At 40.7% G+C, this 18096-nt stretch overlaps 1 protein-coding gene across 1 annotated transcript; it reads right to left on the bottom strand.

The window, feature by feature from the left end:
• Positions 1–652: 652 nt before the first annotated feature.
• LOC104287587 (gamma-butyrobetaine dioxygenase-like) lies at positions 653–2673 on the bottom strand (the record flags this gene model as incomplete). The annotated part of the gene is made up of 2 exons (XM_009886309.1): positions 2452–2673; positions 653–767 (listed from the first exon to the last, which is right to left on the bottom strand). Coding segments are annotated over exons 1-2 (337 nt in total), but the record flags the coding sequence as incomplete, so codon positions are not given.
• Between the last annotated feature and the right edge of the window lie 15423 nt (positions 2674–18096).

The raw sequence follows: 18096 nt of genomic DNA, 5'->3' as shown, positions 1-18096 counted from the left end.
CGCTCACAATCTGAAAGGCTGCCAAAGGAACGATGATGTGCATCGGGACAAACCTAGTGGGCTTATAATTACTCACTCAAAAGGGTGAGTGATTTGTACTGGGTAAATGTTACACTGCCGGTTGCACAAAACGCTTCACTGACCAAAAGACAGTCAGCTACTGCAATAAGTGCGGGACACAGAGCAAACACAACCTGAACTTCAGCACTAGATGCTGCTATGCCAACACAGTAACCTTTTAACAGAAGGCCATGGAAAGGGATTTTTTTAAATTTTTTCAGTCATAACTCCCTCGCAATTCAAAATAGTCTTCTAAAAATAAAAATGTAAATAATTTAAACAGCACACGCACACACTTCCATTGTCGCACAGACCACTGCTGGTCCACAAGGCTCACTTTTGAGACCTACTAACCCTTTCTGAAGAAAAAGCTTTTAGGAAAGCAAACACAGCCCTCCCAGCTGAACCCCTCTCAGGTCCAGAGGTTAGAAGAGGGAACAAGTAACCACGGGTTCCTGTTGTGCAGGGAAGAGTGGTTACTGGTGCTCCAGCTGGGTTGACCTGGTCCTCATGCAGGCATCTCTAGCCGCAACTGTCGGTGCCAGACCCCTCGCATTGAAACAAGCATGACAGATGTGGTTTTAATTCCTACCTGGTAAAAATAAATCTTCTCGCATTTCTGCTCTGGCTTCTTCAGAGAAGCATCGTTTTTTCAACCACTCAGCTTCATATTCGCTTGCGTGTTCATCAGGCCATGTAATAGAGATCTTCCAATATAAAATGAAAGATAATTTTAGAACAAAAAACATCACCCCAAACAACCAAAAAAATCCTTAGAAAGTACAGAAATTGTAATATTCAGATCAATATCCCCGTTAAGCCTTCCCTGGAGCATAATGGCAACCAAGTAATGAAAACCCAACCTAAGCATCATCCAAATTCTGATACCTTTTATATATGGTCATTTTCACAGGAACCCATGACCTAATTTGCTGTTTTGCGTGGGCGGCTTTCACTGTGGGAGCTGTGCTTAGCAGAAAGAGGAGAATCACAGAAGCTGGCACATACCGCTGGGGAGAGCGCTTCACCACAACTCAGAAGAGAGCAAAAATATCTTCCAAAACATAGACAGCTTGTTAAAAAAGAAAAAGGAGAAGAAATACAGGCAAAAAAAAAGAAATCCTTCTCCTAGTTTTGAAAAAGTCTTCCCTCCTTCAAACAAATTTTAAAAAGGTGGTGGTTTTTTTTTTTTTTATTCCTGAAAAAAACACGGAGAGAAAGTATATGGCTTTGCTTGTCGTGAACCAAAAGAGCTCAGTGCAGCACACAGCCTCAGCTGAATTCTCAGGGCTGTTGAGTAGGTATCAATTCCCATTTCACATAATTCAGCTTTCTCACGTGATGGTAAAACACCAGTATCAGTTTAGGATTAGTGCCATGCCTTCATCAGTTTCTCAGTAGAAGCAGAAGTAGATAATCCCTCTACTATAGTAATACATTTGCCTATTCAAAGCATGAATTTACACAGCATAAATTTGGGTAACAATCAATCAACTTGGGAGCTCAGAATTCCTCAATACAGACCCCGAGCCATGCTCCCGCGTGACTCAGCCTCTGCAAACTCGCCCCGCAGCCCGGCTGCCCCAGCTGCTAAAGGGTTGGCTACTGCATCTTCAACATGTTTAAAACCTCTTTAACTCTAAAACGAAGGAAGTGAATTTGCATATCAAAGGAGACGTGTACTGTTTTTAATAAAACCTATAAAATCTAAATGATCTATTAGGTTTCAAACGGCAGGAAAGATTAAAATTTATAGGGAAGGCAGTTCCTGACCTCTCTTTACCCAATAGCATCCCCTTTTTCACGAACAAGCGTTAACGTAGACTAGGTAGATACAGATATAGACACAGACACTAGGCCAACTCTGAATATCAGGCTCAACTTTGGTTTGAGCACTTGCTCTAAGATGAAGTCTTTTGCACGTTGGAAAATAGCTAATAAACCGATATTTTCGTTGTGGATTAAGGTTATCATCACTTTGCCATTTGTTTTTCTGATTTTCAAGACATTTACTTACAGAATAAAGAGACAAAAAAGGTATTTATGAAAGCATAACTGAAACTGTGGGGAATGCCTATATTTTCTTTTGAGCGTCTGGTGATGAAGCAGCATACAGCAGAATTTTAAAGAGCACAATTATATTCCAAAATCCAAAGCCTGGCTTTCTGTCCTCTCTGCATAACATCTATAAAGTGAAGTTTCATATAAAGGCGGGAAGATCTGAGTTCCCCAACTTGCAATTATATCTAAAAGCTTTGCAAATACAGGGTAGGGTTTAGGGATAAACAAACTGTGATTAAAGTATAACCTGGGAACGTCTCTAATTTACAGATTAACAAGCATTGTTAGACAAGTTTCATGAGAGGGCAAACGAAGGTTTGCTTCAAATACCTTTTTTCTATCTGCCAGAGCGACTTCCTTCACCACGATGTTCACATCCAGGTCCTCGAGGACCAGCCTGCGCGCCTTGGCCGAGCGCAGGAAGCAGTGGGGACACTGGCAGTTGTCCCTCAGCCAGACGCAGGGGTAGCGGCTCTCGCTCCCGTCCTCCCACTCCACGCGGACGAAATGACCCGCGTCCAAAGCTTCCACCTTCTGTATCCCCAGGTTCATGCTGAGCGGCTGGGCGGCACGGACCCCCGGAGCAGCGTCCCGCCAGCGATGCCGAGTGGTCCCAGCGAGCAGGCTCCTGCCCTTCTGTGCCGGCGGCAGGCAGCACGCCCTGCCCCCGCGGACTTTGGCCCTTGGGAGGAGGTTAGCCACCGCCCTCCACATTTTGGCTTCGTTAGTGAAATCGTCGGAGAGAGAACACCTTTGTGGAGTTCCTAAAGCACCACGAAGAGCAGTTTGTTACTGAAGGAGCCAGGATAGCAGAAAGACCATATTAAGATCATTTTCCCCTCCCTCCTGCCTAAGCCTCTAGGAACATTCATTATCTGTTGCTTACAATTTTTTGGGGTGCAGAGGGTGTATGTAGACCCATTTATTAAAAAATCCCTTAGTTTAGCAGGGCTTCAATTTGATTCATCACCTTGTCCATCTTTTGTTTCTGCAGTCAGTTCAATACGTATCACACAAATACTCTCTTGAAAAAGACACCTCGAGATGAGTTCCACAAATCAAAAGCAGGAGCTGCTACCAACCGCGTTCAAAAGCTAAAGCTTTAAAGTACACATACCTTAATTCCTACTGTGGCTGCTATGGAAAAGAGAACACAGAATTCACCTCTTGTAAACAAGACTTTAGCTACAGCCACAGAGTTCTGCAAGAGTTCCTTTCTCCTTTCACAGCTGGACTGCTCTGTACAGATACACTCTTTTATTTAAAGCTAGTGGCATACTATACTGCAGAAAGATGATGCATCCGAATCTTAAATTAGAAAAAAGTTCTGGTCTGATGTTTTTCTTATTCAGAAACATACTTGGCCTCCCCCTGCAACAATAAATCATTACATATATTTTTAGTAGAGTGTTTAACCATTTCAAATAGTGCATATTTATCCAGTATCTTTTTCTGGTATTTTTTTTTTCTTAAGCTCACAGGGCAAAATATTGGTGCCCTGCCAGGACCAAAGTCTCCTCAGTTATCTCTGCACAGGAAAAACCTCATTGGTTTCAGTATTTTGACTCACTAGGACCTACTGGAGTTGTCAGAAGGTTTTTTAATTTTTTTTCCTTTGCTACAACTTAGAACTAGGTTGTACAGGACCCTTGGTTCTCTTTTTGTTTTTCTTTCATTTGATTGAGTATAGAAAATCAGAATGCTGATTTCCACTTCCTCTTATTTGCACACAGTAGTACCATCAGAACCCAGTAATTATCAACTTTCACTTGCAATGCAATCCAAGCCACAGCCAGTTTTGTGCATACGGACTTAAACCTCTTTTATATCCAGATTGTGTATCTTTCCTTTTATATACATATATATATGTACACAAATAGACATATGACAATATATGCATATCTCCACCTTAATTCTAAAGTATTATTCAAGTAACTCAATTTTCCTCCTAACTGTAAAAATACTTACACCACAAGACTGACTGCAATCTCCTTCTGAGATTTATTGGAGAAAGTTTTATTAGGTACAACTGCAAAGATGTGGCACGTTTTAGGGATTTTAACATTTGATAATTAGATACTTATTCTAATCCCCTTGAAACAAAAGACAAGTACTGGAACACAACAAAGGTTTCCACTACATTGAAACTTTAGAGTATCTGGGTTAAAAATAAATAAATAAATAAAAATGACCATTTTAACATGCTGTAAACTTTTCCTACATCTGTACCGGTTTCAGGATAGTTCTCTGTTCAGGGCAGTGGATTACCTGATGGTAATGGGCGAGATCCACAAACACACTTAAGCAACCAAAATACAGTTTAGATGGAATTAGGACAATTAAGATGCTGGAGTGAAAGTCACAAAACCGTTGCCTAATTGCTTAGGCAACTCAGAGGCTGTTGATACTTGCCCTTCTGCGTTTGAAGTTATCTGAATCCCTCAACTGCTAATACTATCCATATCGAAAGTCAGCATGATGCAGACAGAATTGAGTACCCTCACACATACCCATTAACCAGTTTACCTAAGACTGGTGAACAGGTGGCTGCACACCAGAAAACTTGTAGGGCGCGATAAGCTATGCAAGATCAGAAAATTCCCGACATCAGGACAACGCTGAATTGTCCAGCACAAAGCGTGGCACTCACATCCACTTGAATTTATGAACACCACGAGAAATCATACAAGCAACATAAGTGGTTGAATCAATTTCTTCCACCTGTCTTTCAGTGTATAGGGAAGTCAAGAACAGACCACTCTTCCCAGAACCAACTCCGCAGCTCCTTTGGGGATAGGGAGGCTCTTCTCTGTGTACTAAATATAAGTAGGTACTCTGTAGGTAACTGCTTAAGACAAGACCGTGAGAACCACTATTTGCTTCTGAAGTTTAAGGCCACCAGAAAACTCTTCTGGCTTACCAGAGCAGGGCAGGGGAAATTCTGACAACTGGATACACGTAATACACCCACCTAAATAGTTCATTACATAGTTTATCCATAAGGTACTTCATACATTCATTACATCCAGCCAGCCAGCAGCTCATGCACTGGTTCTGTACACAATTTTCTCACCTTAGTTAAGTGGCTTACCAAATAATTTAAATATCGTTCACATGCTTAGTGTTTAACCTAAGCTAGGGCTCTTCTTCTTCTAACCTTACCATAGAGGTTGTAACTACCTGGACGTTGTATATGAACTTGTATTTTTCTTCAAAATGGCAAAACAAGGGACAGGAAAAAACATTTAAGCCTTTACTCTCTGACTGTCAATTGTCTCTCAGGGAAGATTCATCACTAAGTTTAAAGTCCTACGTGAAGCTTGCCAGATTCAAAGGGCTTCTAGGCATCTATTTTACCATTGAATTAAGAAATCTAAACTTGCTTCTAATAGACTCCTTGTAACACTAGCGGTAATAGAAAAACACATCCAAAACTTCTGTTATGGCAAGAAACTCATGAGAGTTTATTGTCTCCTACCACAAACGTCACTGAACTGGTATTTGTTCACCTGGTAATGGATAACTCAGTCACACAAAATGCATGTCAAGCAGAATCTCTTCTAAATCCGTGACAGTAAGTTTTGTAAATGCTTTGGAACAAAAGGTCAGCCTTAAAAAAAAAACAACAAACAGATGCAACCAACCCTGCCAGACACAATTTCTAGATAAAAAAAGAATAAAAAAAAAACCTTCTGGAAGTTACTGAGGTGAGTTACGCATAATTTATGTTACAATGGTGAAGGCCATAAGCCAAATGGGAATTTTCACCTTCGCTTGGATGCGAGAAGCTTGTACAGCAGGCTTCGCCTCACCTAACTTCAGACAGGTATCATAGTGAGCTCCACCTGGACATCACACGCACCATCCCCAACACTCCTAACTAACAGGCACATCTGGATCACAAATCAGTTCACCTTGTCAGACACCCGCTTTAGGATGAGAGGAACTGAACCCTTACTTCTCTCCACTGACTACAAAAAGGGCCTCAGCAACCAGCTCCGACACGGATGTTACACTGTCAGCGTCTCCATTCAGCAAGGCTACTTTGCATGGTGTTAATTTTATGATTAACTGATACTTCTGTTTAGAGACAACCATTGCTACGTACAATTCACTAAACACCATTCTGCTGGGACAATTGTGGATGGTGGCAGCCCTAAACTTTACTGCCACACAGAGAAAGCCTACACTGCTGTCGGTGGTACCCCTGTTCCACCACACTTCAGTTGTTGATGTCATCAGTCAAACATATTGTTCATCACAAAGTACTCCCTTGAAATACTCCCAGTTCTACCAGCCAGAATCTGAAACAGCCCCACATCCTGCAAAGAGAGGGGAGGATCTCCTTCGCAGGCTGCAGCAGGAGCCTTCGATAGGTTTAGAGTAAGAAATTATTCTACTGGACGCTTCACAATATTAACAAAAATCATTATATGTGGCTATTTTTAATATGCAGATCTACTTTGTCTGCTGTTACTCTGCCCCAAGACGCCATATATATTCAGCTCTTTCATTTATGTCTATTTATTGAAGTCAATGGACTCATACCTGCAAAACACCACTATTAATTAGGAGAGAATTGGGCCCTCCAGCTCTAGTATTATTCATTTTGCTGGTTATGCAAGAGGAAGCTATGAAAATTATTATAGCACAAAGGTTTCCCTTGTGGTGAAATTAAGCATTTACTCTTTAAACACACCACAGCGTTTGCATTAAATTTCTGTTTCTGTCTTTGCTGTAAAGCAATTGCTCAGGTTAGCCGCCTACCGAGAGAAATCTTGTAACAATAAAAAGGCTGTTTATTGTTGTCCCTGAGTTAGTCAGATCACGATGTCATTATTAAAATGAAAACCCAGATGACAATGATTAAAAATACCTGCCACAGCATGCCCTCTAGATGTTTTTCTTCTCAGATACAAACATTAAATAGATCTGCAAGTCTAGTTTTTGTCCCATACACACAGCATCACAGCAGAAACTTCTCCCTTCGGTAGGATTTTTTCCAATTTGCATCAGTGGGGTGCTGGAGTATTCTGTGTCAAGTTCTCCAGAGAGGCCACCCGGCACATCTGCACTGGACTACTCCAAGTAGACTACTCTGTAAGGCATTTCACAGCAATCGGCGATTTTTCACAACTTCTACTACCCTGGCTCAACCTTCCCAGCCAGGACCTCTGTGCCAGGTGAGTGTCAGGCGCACCCAGTCCCCTCTTTCTCACCTGCACCATGCAAGACCTGGATGGTCAGGCTATCCAGCACCCAGCCACTCTGACCCTGTGAGGGACCACCAGCCTCCAACGCTCCAAACCAGCAAGGGGGAAGAAGGTAACTACCAACTCCTGCTGGAACCGCAGATCAGCGCTGGCATTTCTCTTTTCCGGAGTGATGGATGACAGGAGGCATACTGCTGGGATTAAACATTCCTCAGGTAGCACTAGCAAGCCCCTAGCTGCCACATGAACAAGAAACCCCCGTCTGATGGCTCTGCCTGTTTTCAGGGCATCCATAGATTGGGTGGGTTTGTCTGGAAACTGTGTGTTATTCCTGATTTCTAATTAAGTGATTTTTCTTTATATTGAGCACATATAGAACACTAAGCCTGCAAACGGCAGCGAAGAACTCGGAATTCTTTATACCGATATCTTCAGAAAATCCTGCAATTGCATGCTTAAAAGTACTGCACAGAAGGTAACACCTTCCCACTTGAAAACAAGAAAACATTCTTCCCCCCTTACTACTAGGTCTATCTACAAATGGTGTAACTGGGCAAAATGACTATTTCCATTCCTGACCAGTAATTTGGGTTATCCTGTCATTTTCCCAAAATCTTTATCTTAAGACATGATACTAAACGCTAGAGAAATACAACTTCATGTCTCAAAAAAACCTCGGAGTCAAAGACAGCTGAGCTGCTGGTAAGAAAAACAAATCCAAATGCCTGGTGCTGATGGTGCCAGGCCACTGACGAAAACACATCTCTTATTCTGGGAGACTACTGAAGATGCTTAATAGAATCAATCACGCAACACGGACTTTCTTAGGGCATTCAGTGTAGTTTTTCAATCCTTGACAGTTATTTAGAGGTTTGCCTTGTTACTTCTTTTTTTATTTTTTAATTGTTTTTACATAGAAGTAGGATGCTAATCTCAAATTAACGGAGGATAAATTACCAGCAAGAGTTCCAGGAGTTTTTATCGCCTTTCCCCCTCAAAATTTGCAGGCAGACACATATCTCTGTGCTGCTATTTTATGCTTGAAATTGCATTCTGTACTAGAATATAAGCAGAACTCACTGGTTCACCTAAAGTCAGCATGCTCATAACCATGGTCAAATCGAAGAGCAACTGATACTGCAAAGCAAATTCTCTGCATCACAGGTCTCCGCGTTTCTTGTCTCTGAACTACTGTTATCAGCATGAATGTGGAAGGCACCACACATAACTCTGCTCTGTTATCAGACCTCAGATTTGCATAGTTTAGAACAAACACTACCAATAGCTCCTATGAGTCACACTGTCCCACGTGAACATTGGCCCAGGCTCATGGATTTTCTGTCCATGTTATCATTACTCACTTGTAATCCTCAGCAGCGTGACGAGGGTCAGCCTGGATGCCGACAGGCAATTACGATTCAAGGTGATCCCCATCACCTGGAGGCTAGGCTTTCTGTCTTCCCCAGCTCTCCAGTTAAAAGGTAATGCTTACTATTATCTTTCTCAAAAATCCGTCGTCTTCAGTCTCCTCAAACCTCACCCTGCTAGACACCATCCACTCTCCCCGGTTTGCTGACATCAGTAGTATGTTTATTAGCTGTACCTGCACAGCTGCCTGAAATTTAATTCTCATTAATGTTACTGGATAACACGTGCTCTCCTCACACGAGGTTAAGAAGCTGCAGAGAAATGAAGGGTATAATTATTGTGTTGCAACCAAGTCTGAGCCAGGCCTTGAAAACAGTTTGCTGTGTGAGAAGGTGGTCAGGGTCAGCAGGTCCCCACAGGAGGTCCCAGAATTTAACACTGCTGCCAGCAGCGCCGGAACCCCCGATCCATCATACTTTGGACAACTGCAGGGAGAGACCCCGCTGGCCTCTGAGCTGAGGGTTTATACCTTGTAAGTACTCCCTGAGTCAGAAATCGATGCGAACTTCAAAAAAAGAACAATCTTAGACTAAACAGAATGCGTGTACCACCTTTGATGGCGAGGCTGAATTACACCATCTCGCCTAAAAGTGTACCAAAAAGTGTCTGCAGGAAAACATCTGCCTGATGCCGTTATCTCAGATCACAGCAGAAACAAAGAAGCAAATATGTGCCATAAAGGGGAAAAAACCAACCAAACAAACCCAAAATCCTGCAGGTTTCTATGACTTCAGGTGCGCTCAGCGCTGCGTCTGAGGGCCCAGGAAGAGACGCGGCCTGAGGGATCCCCGCCGGGCTTCGGTCACACTCCCGCGTTCAATTTCATAAATTAGTGTAATTAAAGGACGAGGGACCTTCAGCAGCGGAGAGGGGATGCGAACGCCACGCTTGGCCGGAGGGGAGGCCCTCCCGCCGAAAGGGAAAAAGAAAAGGAAAGGGAAAAAGAAAAGGAAAGGGAAAAAGAAAAGGAAAGGGAAAAAGAAAAGGAAAGGGAAAAAGAAAAGGAAAGGGAAAAAGAAAAGGAAAGGGAAAAAGAAAAGGAAAGGGAAAAAGAAAAGGAAAGGGAAAAAGAAAAGGAAAGGGAAAAAGAAAAGGAAAGGGAAAAAGAAAAGGAAAGGGAAAAAGAAAAGGAAAGGGAAAAAGAAAAGGAAAGGGAAAAAGAAAAGGAAAGGGAAAAAGAAAAGGAAAGGGAAAAAGAAAAGGAAAGGGAAAAAGAAAAGGAAAGGGAAAAAGAAAAGGAAAGGGAAAAAGAAAAGGAAAGGGAAAAAGAAAAGGAAAGGGAAAAAGAAAAGGAAAGGGAAAAAGAAAAGGAAAGGGAAAAAGAAAAGGAAAGGGAAAAAGAAAAGGAAAGGGAAAAAGAAAAGGAAAGGGAAAAAGAAAAGGAAAGGGAAAAAGAAAAGGAAAGGGAAAAAGAAAAGGAAAGGGAAAAAGAAAAGGAAAGGGAAAAAGAAAAGGAAAGGGAAAAAGAAAAGGAAAGGGAAAAAGAAAAGGAAAGGGAAAAAGAAAAGGAAAGGGAAAAAGAAAAGGAAAGGGAAAAAGAAAAGGAAAGGGAAAAAGAAAAGGAAAGGGAAAAAGAAAAGGAAAGGGAAAAAGAAAAGGAAAGGGAAAAAGAAAAGGAAAGGGAAAAAGAAAAGGAAAGGGAAAAAGAAAAGGAAAGGGAAAAAGAAAAGGAAAGGGAAAGGGAAAAGGAAAGAGAAAAAAAAGGCAAGAAAAAAAAGGAGAGGAGAAAGGGAGAGGAAAAAAGAGAGGGAAAAAGGAGAGGCAGGAAGAAAAGAGGAAGGAAGAAAGGAAGGAAGGAGGGAAAAAAAGGAAAGGAGAAGGAAAACGCAAACTGCAGTCTTCATATACCAGATGCAGCCTACAGTAAACATCACCTAATACAAGAGATGGCCTTTACAGGCAAAATTTAGTGTGACTGTGGCCAAACAGAGCCTATGTTGTGGCATAAAACATCCCTGCTGTTTCAGACGGAGCAGCCCTTGTCTGTGTTCTCCGACTTAATGGTGCAGATTTGTATCCGAAATACAGCAGGACAAGCACAGTGATCGTCCCCCTGTACTCAGCACTGGTGAGGCCCCATCTTGAGTACTGTGTTCAGTTTTGGGCCCCTCACTACAAGACAGACATTGAGGTGCTGGAGCGTGTCCAGAGAGGGGCAACAAAGCTCATGAGGAGTCTGGAACACAAGTCTTACGAAGAGTGGCTGAGGGAACTGGGGTTGTTCAGCCTGGAGAAAAGGAGGCTGAGGGGAGACCTTATCGCTCTCCGCAACTACCTGAAAAGAGGTTGTAGTGAGGTGGGGGTCAGTCTCTTCTCCCGAGTAACAAGAGGAGGATGAGAGGAAACAGCCTCAAGTTACACCAGGGAGGTTTAGATTGGATATTAGGAAAAATTTCTTCACCAAAAAGGTTGTCAAGCATTGGAACAGGCTGCCCAGGGAAATGGTTGAGTCACCATCCCTGGAGGTGTTTGAAAGACGGGGAGATGTGGTGCTGAGGGAGATGGTTTAGTGGTGGACTTGGCAGTGCTAAGTTAACAGTTGCACTTAATGATCTTAAAGGTCTTTTCCAACCTAAACGATTCTGTGATTCCATGAGATGATTTTACTGTCAAACAAATCTTGTGAGCAGTAAGCTTCAGGCAGATGAGCTTGCTGGGAATAAATTTAAAAACAGCATTAACATACCTTCATTATTTAGTGCCCAATACCCTCTGGCTGGCAAATACGTTAATGCTGCGTTTATTTGAATGGTGTGTTTCTTGTGGTTGAAGGGAGAGGGGTTCTAGCAGACAGAAATACGGCTTGTGTAGTTGAAGGCAATGGTGGGACATAGCACCTACCAGTTTTTGGCTGGAGCGGCCCATGTTGGTCTTCAAGTTTTCAGCATGTACTGGACTGGATCCCTCAACTTCTTCAGTACGCATAACCTGGTGGCACGACTGACATGAAAAAGAAGAGCTGAACTAAAAGGGAAAATGAAAACCTTTATTTTCCTCCTGATGGGAAGCTTTTTTTCCCAGCTGTGCAAGAGGCACCTGCTCCACTGGGCACTCAGTAACCAAACTGTGGTCTGCAGAGCGCCCAGAAAAGTCCTGGTGCCTCAGGGTAACCAATAAAGGGAAAACCTTCAACATATTCAACCTTCAACGTGTTGCCTAAGCAGCACTTTTCACAGACAGTAAAGTATTCACAAAGATGAGAAGTTGGCTAGTTGGATGGAAACAAGTACATGCAGAAGTGAAAATATTCAACGACTGTTTAGAGACTGTCTAAACATTTTGGCAGTTAAAAGGGGCTAAGACTGAGTCTGCGACTTATAGGAAATTAAATATTTTTGTTGGTAGTTATCATTCAACATCTTCAATAAACAATCTTCACATGCCAAAGCAGTGCTCTAATGAATGAGGTTGGATGTGTTACTTTCTTGTAAGGAATGAGTGGCAAGAATTAGTTGCTTTCCTATTAGGTCCCAAATCCATTTTCCACCTTTCTTTCACATTCTTGCCTTGTTGGGTTTTTTTGTTTGGGTTTTTTTGGTTTTGTTTTGTTTTTTTTTTTTCCCATTTTCTCTATGGAACACAGATTTTATTGGTTGTCTTGGCTGTCTTCCCATTGGTTTTTTTTTTTAAATTTTTTAATAAGTAACTAATTTGTATCTCCCCCCACCACCCCCATTTAAATATGTTACTTGAAACCAGGAGCTTGAAAATTCTAAATTATTTTCAAGGTTTGATAGATTGGGTGTCTGGCAGATAACTGGGTTTGTTTCATACATCCTGTTTAGAAAATAGATACTATTTACAAATCGCTTTATTTATTTATTTATTCCAGAGTTTTAATTGTTCTTCATTTAAAAAAAAAATAAAAGAGGAGAATTCTGTACCTGCAGATATTTTATAGAGCACATACCTTACTCTCTGTGTCAATCGCTAATCTGCAAGTATGAGCTCTTAGGAAAGGGCGGTGTGAACATTGTGCCTATGCTGAATGTGGATTGTTGGTCGAGAAGCCACAGTTTTTAATTTCCTGACTCTTTCACTGTTGGTTTTGCAACCTATTACATTAACACTAAGTTTCTCAAGTACTTTTTGCTTCTTTGTTTTCTTTTAGAACCAGTGCACACCCTGTGAAATGCCTACTGGCTGAAAGAAAACATTTTATATTGTACACATTTATAATTTAGTTCTTACTTTTCTGAATTAAAGGGAGAATCAAGTGAATCAATTTGTTTTAAGTGGGGAAAAACAAATCAAGTTGTGTCTAAATAATGTATTTAGAGGTTTTTAATGAGTGAAATCTGTCATTAACATAAACTAAGCATGTAAGCATACATATAAATCCCCATCAGGCTGAAAAAAAAAAAAGAACCAGAAGAAATTTTGCTTAGACCTCAGGAAGAAAAGCTGTACACAGACCAAGAATGGAGATTTTTTTTTTCCAAGCCGAAAGGGGAACGTTTTGAACTATTAAAAGCATAATAAGGAGGGTGTAAGAATTTAAATGGTCATTAGTCTCATTCAGTACCAGGGGCGCTCCAAGGTGTTTGCGAGAGCGGGGCTCTATTTTTATAAGGAGTGTTACATAATACGCCAGTGGAAAAGTATCCTAGCCCAGTGGAAATAAAAACAAACTGCCTTCAAGATGACATAACTCAGCAAAATATGAATCATTAGTGTTGTGCTTGTATTTGCTGAGTAGCTATAAAAGAAAGAATTTTAAAAGAGGTATGCCAGAAGTGCTATATAATGAAAATCTGGACCTCATTTATTTCACAGTATGTTTATGTGCCTTTTTACTGTCACAACATCATTTTGCTGAATCCCTCAGTTCGCCAATTCCCCTTGGGCTTTACTCTGTCGCTGTCATTCATACGGGGAAGTACGATACCAGCGGGGTTATGCCATAGGTTTCCATGTGACTCCTACTCTATGCGGCAAGTTACTGCCAAATACATTTAAGGGTAGCAGCAATTAGTAGGTAAAAGGCATTGCAAAATTTAAAGTCACAGGCTAACATGCAAAGAGCATAACAAACAGAACATCCTTAGGAAGCAAACTCTGATGTTTGTCTGATAAATTTGTTACCCTGACATGACAGCAGAAGGCTATGAATTGGTGTTCCCAGTGGAGTCAGACATACTTTCCCTGGTCCTGTGAGCTTCAGCTCTGCACCCGTGCTGAAGAGATATAAGGGGCCACTTAGAGCAGGGCTGAGATGTCTGTGCGGCAGGGCAGACTGAAACGTAGCTTAGAAGTATAGAGGAGTTAATATTAAATTCAGTAAGACTACGTAAGTAAATACATACCACGCAGCCTGCATATGGCTGCGGAACCAGACACAATGGAAAGGTGATTAGGATAGGAGCTATAAATCCATATATATGTAGCGCAGGGGGATGCCTGGCTTTTTGAAAACTCTAATTGCCACAGAAATATAAACGTCAGAAACAAAAACTGGGCCTGGCTGCAAATTAGCTTCTAGGGTAAACGAGCATAGGGTGAACTTCCGTTCATTCTTGATGTACACAGACAGATTTATTCCTCTGCTCTCCTATCAAGAAAAAAAAAACCTGAGCATGTTTTATGTCTTGTTCGTTCACTTGGTTATTTCTAGGGTTACTCTTCTGAAATTAGAGGATACACAAGATATTTAAAATTACAAACCTAATAGCATCCTGGCTTGTGTACTGACCCAGTTATAACTAGCTTGCATTTTGTTGTGCCTCTGTTAGAATCCAGAGTTAATAAGTATATTATTTTGTAACAAAGCATCAAAACATAAAAGTAATTTGCAAGGTATGTAACATATGCACCTATATTACTCTGAATTTTAATACAAATCTCAGTTAAATCACATTAAATTAGAAACAAATTTCATATTCATTGAAAAGGACAAAGCCTGCTATTAAGAAAAGCTGACTGCTTGACCAAAGAGCTGTTAATACAGAAAGGGTATGGGAAAGAACTGTTTATCATTGCCCAGGTAAAGGCATAACAAGCTCTTAGACAAATTTAAGTGAAAAAGCAGAGAACCTAAGACCGAAGGCCCACTGAATTAATTGTCTTGGACCTAGGACTAAACTGAACATCTTGGTCACGTTATTTTTGAGAAGAGATGATAAATGGACAGACAAAAACATCTTGCAGTTTGGACAGTCTCTCTACAGTAAAGTCTCTATTATATGCACTAAAACCAATTTATATTGGTAACTTGCAGTGAAATGTTTGCAGCGTGGAAGAAGTATGGAAAATATGATGCAAGTACATAGCTTTTTCAGTCATCCTGCGCTTGCCAATATCTAGCGCTGGATAATGAGTATCTCCCTAAGCCAACTTTCTCCAAGGACTTTTTTTCCCCCAAAGAAAATCCAGAGGCGAACGATTACTACTACATAGGCAGTTTCTAGGTACTTAAAATAGGTATACATACAGCCTGAGGAAGGTTGTCATCTGAGAAAATACGATCCACTTGGCATTGTCTTTTCTCATGAAAGAATGTTAATGGCATGTTGGAGACGGTCAGCGATACCTCCCCAAGGTGAGGCACTTTTCAAGGACGAATGACTCTACAAGCCATGAATGACTCTGTCCAAGCCACATCATTAAAAATGTAATGATTATGGAGACCATATGGTTTTCTTGTTACAGAATTAGTCATTAAATTCTGCCTTTTCCAGTTGTAAACTGATCTTGTAGGCAAGATGACAACTTTATGAAGAAAATAAAATAAGCGCAGTTACAGTCTTTTTATACGTATATACTCTAATAAAAGCTTTTTAAAAAAGCATGTAGTGGGTTCCCTATTTTTGCCAGTTTCACGTACTTCAGGAATGAAATACGAACCCACAAATTGTTCAATTTTTGCTAATGGCTCGCCAAAAATCAAAGTAATAGAAAATAAATTCCCTGATGGGCTGTAAGTAAAAATACATTTTAAAAGATAGAAAAATGCCAGATTTTGAACATACAGGATTACTTTAGGCATAATGGCTGTCAAATACCTTTCACTCAACAACACTTCAGTGTTAGCTGAAAACTTCTTTATCAATCCCAAAAGCGATATCTGAGAAGCATGAGTGAGAAGCTGGTAAAGTAACATGAAGCCAATCTAAATAATCAGCTACACCAACAGCAACAGGCGCACCCAATAGAATTTCTTCCCAAAACACACGTTTTCAAGGTAAGATTATAACCAGAGCTGATGCTTTCTCTGTCGCTCACTGAGTTGTTTCTATTGCCTAAGGCGAGTATATTTTCTGCTCCCGAGGTACACAGCTTGACAACCTGCATCTCAGCAGGTGACAACCTAGAGGAGCAACATCTTCCCTTCAGTCAATGCCTACACCCAGTTTGGCACACACAGCATTTTTGAGAGGCTTACCATGTTTTTTGAATGCTTCCCTCGACTTCGCTGTTTCTCAGGATGGTCCTGGGTAGGTCAACCTGTGAAACTTGGGAAGCTGCCATTTAGAAAGCCACAATTTGCAGAATCACCCCCCCAGCCCCCTCCAAATTCCTAGTCATTGACTTGTCACGAGGCAAGCACAGCCTTTTCTGTCCCAAACTTTTATTGGTGCTGATGGGAGATGGAACAGTTTGCTCCATATTCACACTCTGAGCTTCTTTCTCCCTCTTCATGCGTCTATCAGTAGACGTAAGAACGTCCACAGCAGAGCACTGCCTTCAAAAGTGAGCTGTATCTCTTAATGCCTTGCTTCGACTCTCGATGACTTAAATCGCAGGCTGAGTGGCAACGAAAACTTAAGTATTGTAAGCTCTCTCTGACTGTTGCAGATGCATTACTTGATTTTTATTTCCTTTTTTTCAGAAAACGTTGTCATCTGCTCTTCAGTACCATCAACCCTTTAATAAATTCAGAAAACAATATATATTTTGAAAATCTCCAGAACACCACAAAAAAGACCATCAGCTTAATCTTACTTCAAATGTCTGCAGAAGAGAAGAGAAGAGAAGAGAAGAGAAGAGAAGAGAAGAGAAGAGAAGAGAAGAGAAGAGAAGAGAAGAGAAGAGAAGAGAAGAGAGCCCAATACTGATGCAATATTTAAACACAACAGGAGGAGCTATTGGGTCAAAATAGCTGCTACAATCATCCTTCTAAAGCTCTCTGCTTAAAAGTCCTTACTGAGTTTTCAATGATAAAAAGGCCTTTACTATTTGAAATAGGCTGCATAAAACCAGAGGATCTTTACCTCTTCTAAGTAAATAAGTTTTATCAGGTAAGAAAAACAAAAGCAGAAAAAAAATATATGATTACAAAGAGGATTGCAATATAGTTTTCATAGTTTTTAAAGAACTATTTTGAATTTGAAACTTTATACTGCTTGGCTATCACTAAACACCCAGTTCTTGCAGGAACTGCAGATTTATAAAGGCCATTTAATGTATCAGCTGTGACTCAAAATTGATACATTTAAGATATACATTTGCTTAGACCAGCCAAAACGATGTAAATCAAATTCTAGTAGAGTTAAATGTCCTAAAAGAGTTTTGTACTGGCTTCATTAAATCCACATAAGATTGACGCTTTTTACTAAACATGTGAACTTACACATAGACCAGATGTATGCATTTTCTTTTTGAAAGAGAACATTTAAAGCCTTTTATAATCAATATTACAGAGCAGAATTCTGGTTTTGTTTCAAATATTAAAATGTTTGTATTTCGCTGAAACATAAATCAATTGAGATATTTATCAAAATACTCATATTTATCATATGGGACATTAGTGTGGATTTTCAAGAACCATGATTTTGTTTCATTAGATGACAACTTAAGGACAGGGGTGTCGAGCGGAATGAGTGACGGTGTAAATCTCCACAGGTGACATGATCTCCTGCTTTGAAAATTAAGAGCTCTGCAAACATTTACTTTCTTGGTATGCTGCGTCTGTTGGGATAGTTTGAGCTTGACTAAAAGTTTGCTACTGTAAATAGAATAGCCAAGCTGCTCCAAGCGTATTCAAGAAGTGGCGTTTTACACTACTACTAGTATTTTTCTATTAAGATTTGAATACTGTTCTTATGTGGCTAAAAAAAAACCTGAGCATGGCCTGCCACTTTAGTTTCTTTACTGATATTTAGAGTTCGTACTATACCCAATGACTTGGAAAGTGGGTAAGCAGTGACTAAAATGCCTTTTAAGAAGCAGCTGGGCACAAATGGAACTGCATGACATCTTTGGCACCTGCTTCTCAAGGGCTAAGAGAAAGGAGAGACTGGATGTGAATCACACCCGCAGGCACTTTTAGAGCTTGGTCCATCCCAGAAATGCCCCGTGGTTTGCTGCGATAGCCAGCAGACAAGCCTTAGTGACT

This window comes from Charadrius vociferus, unplaced genomic scaffold (genome assembly GCF_000708025.1).
Source record: "Charadrius vociferus isolate BGI_N301 unplaced genomic scaffold, ASM70802v2 scaffold115, whole genome shotgun sequence".
Lineage (NCBI taxonomy): Eukaryota > Metazoa > Chordata > Aves > Charadriiformes > Charadriidae > Charadrius > Charadrius vociferus.
The sequence above is the reverse complement of the archived record's forward strand: the minus strand, read 5'-3'. Positions and strand labels throughout refer to the sequence as shown.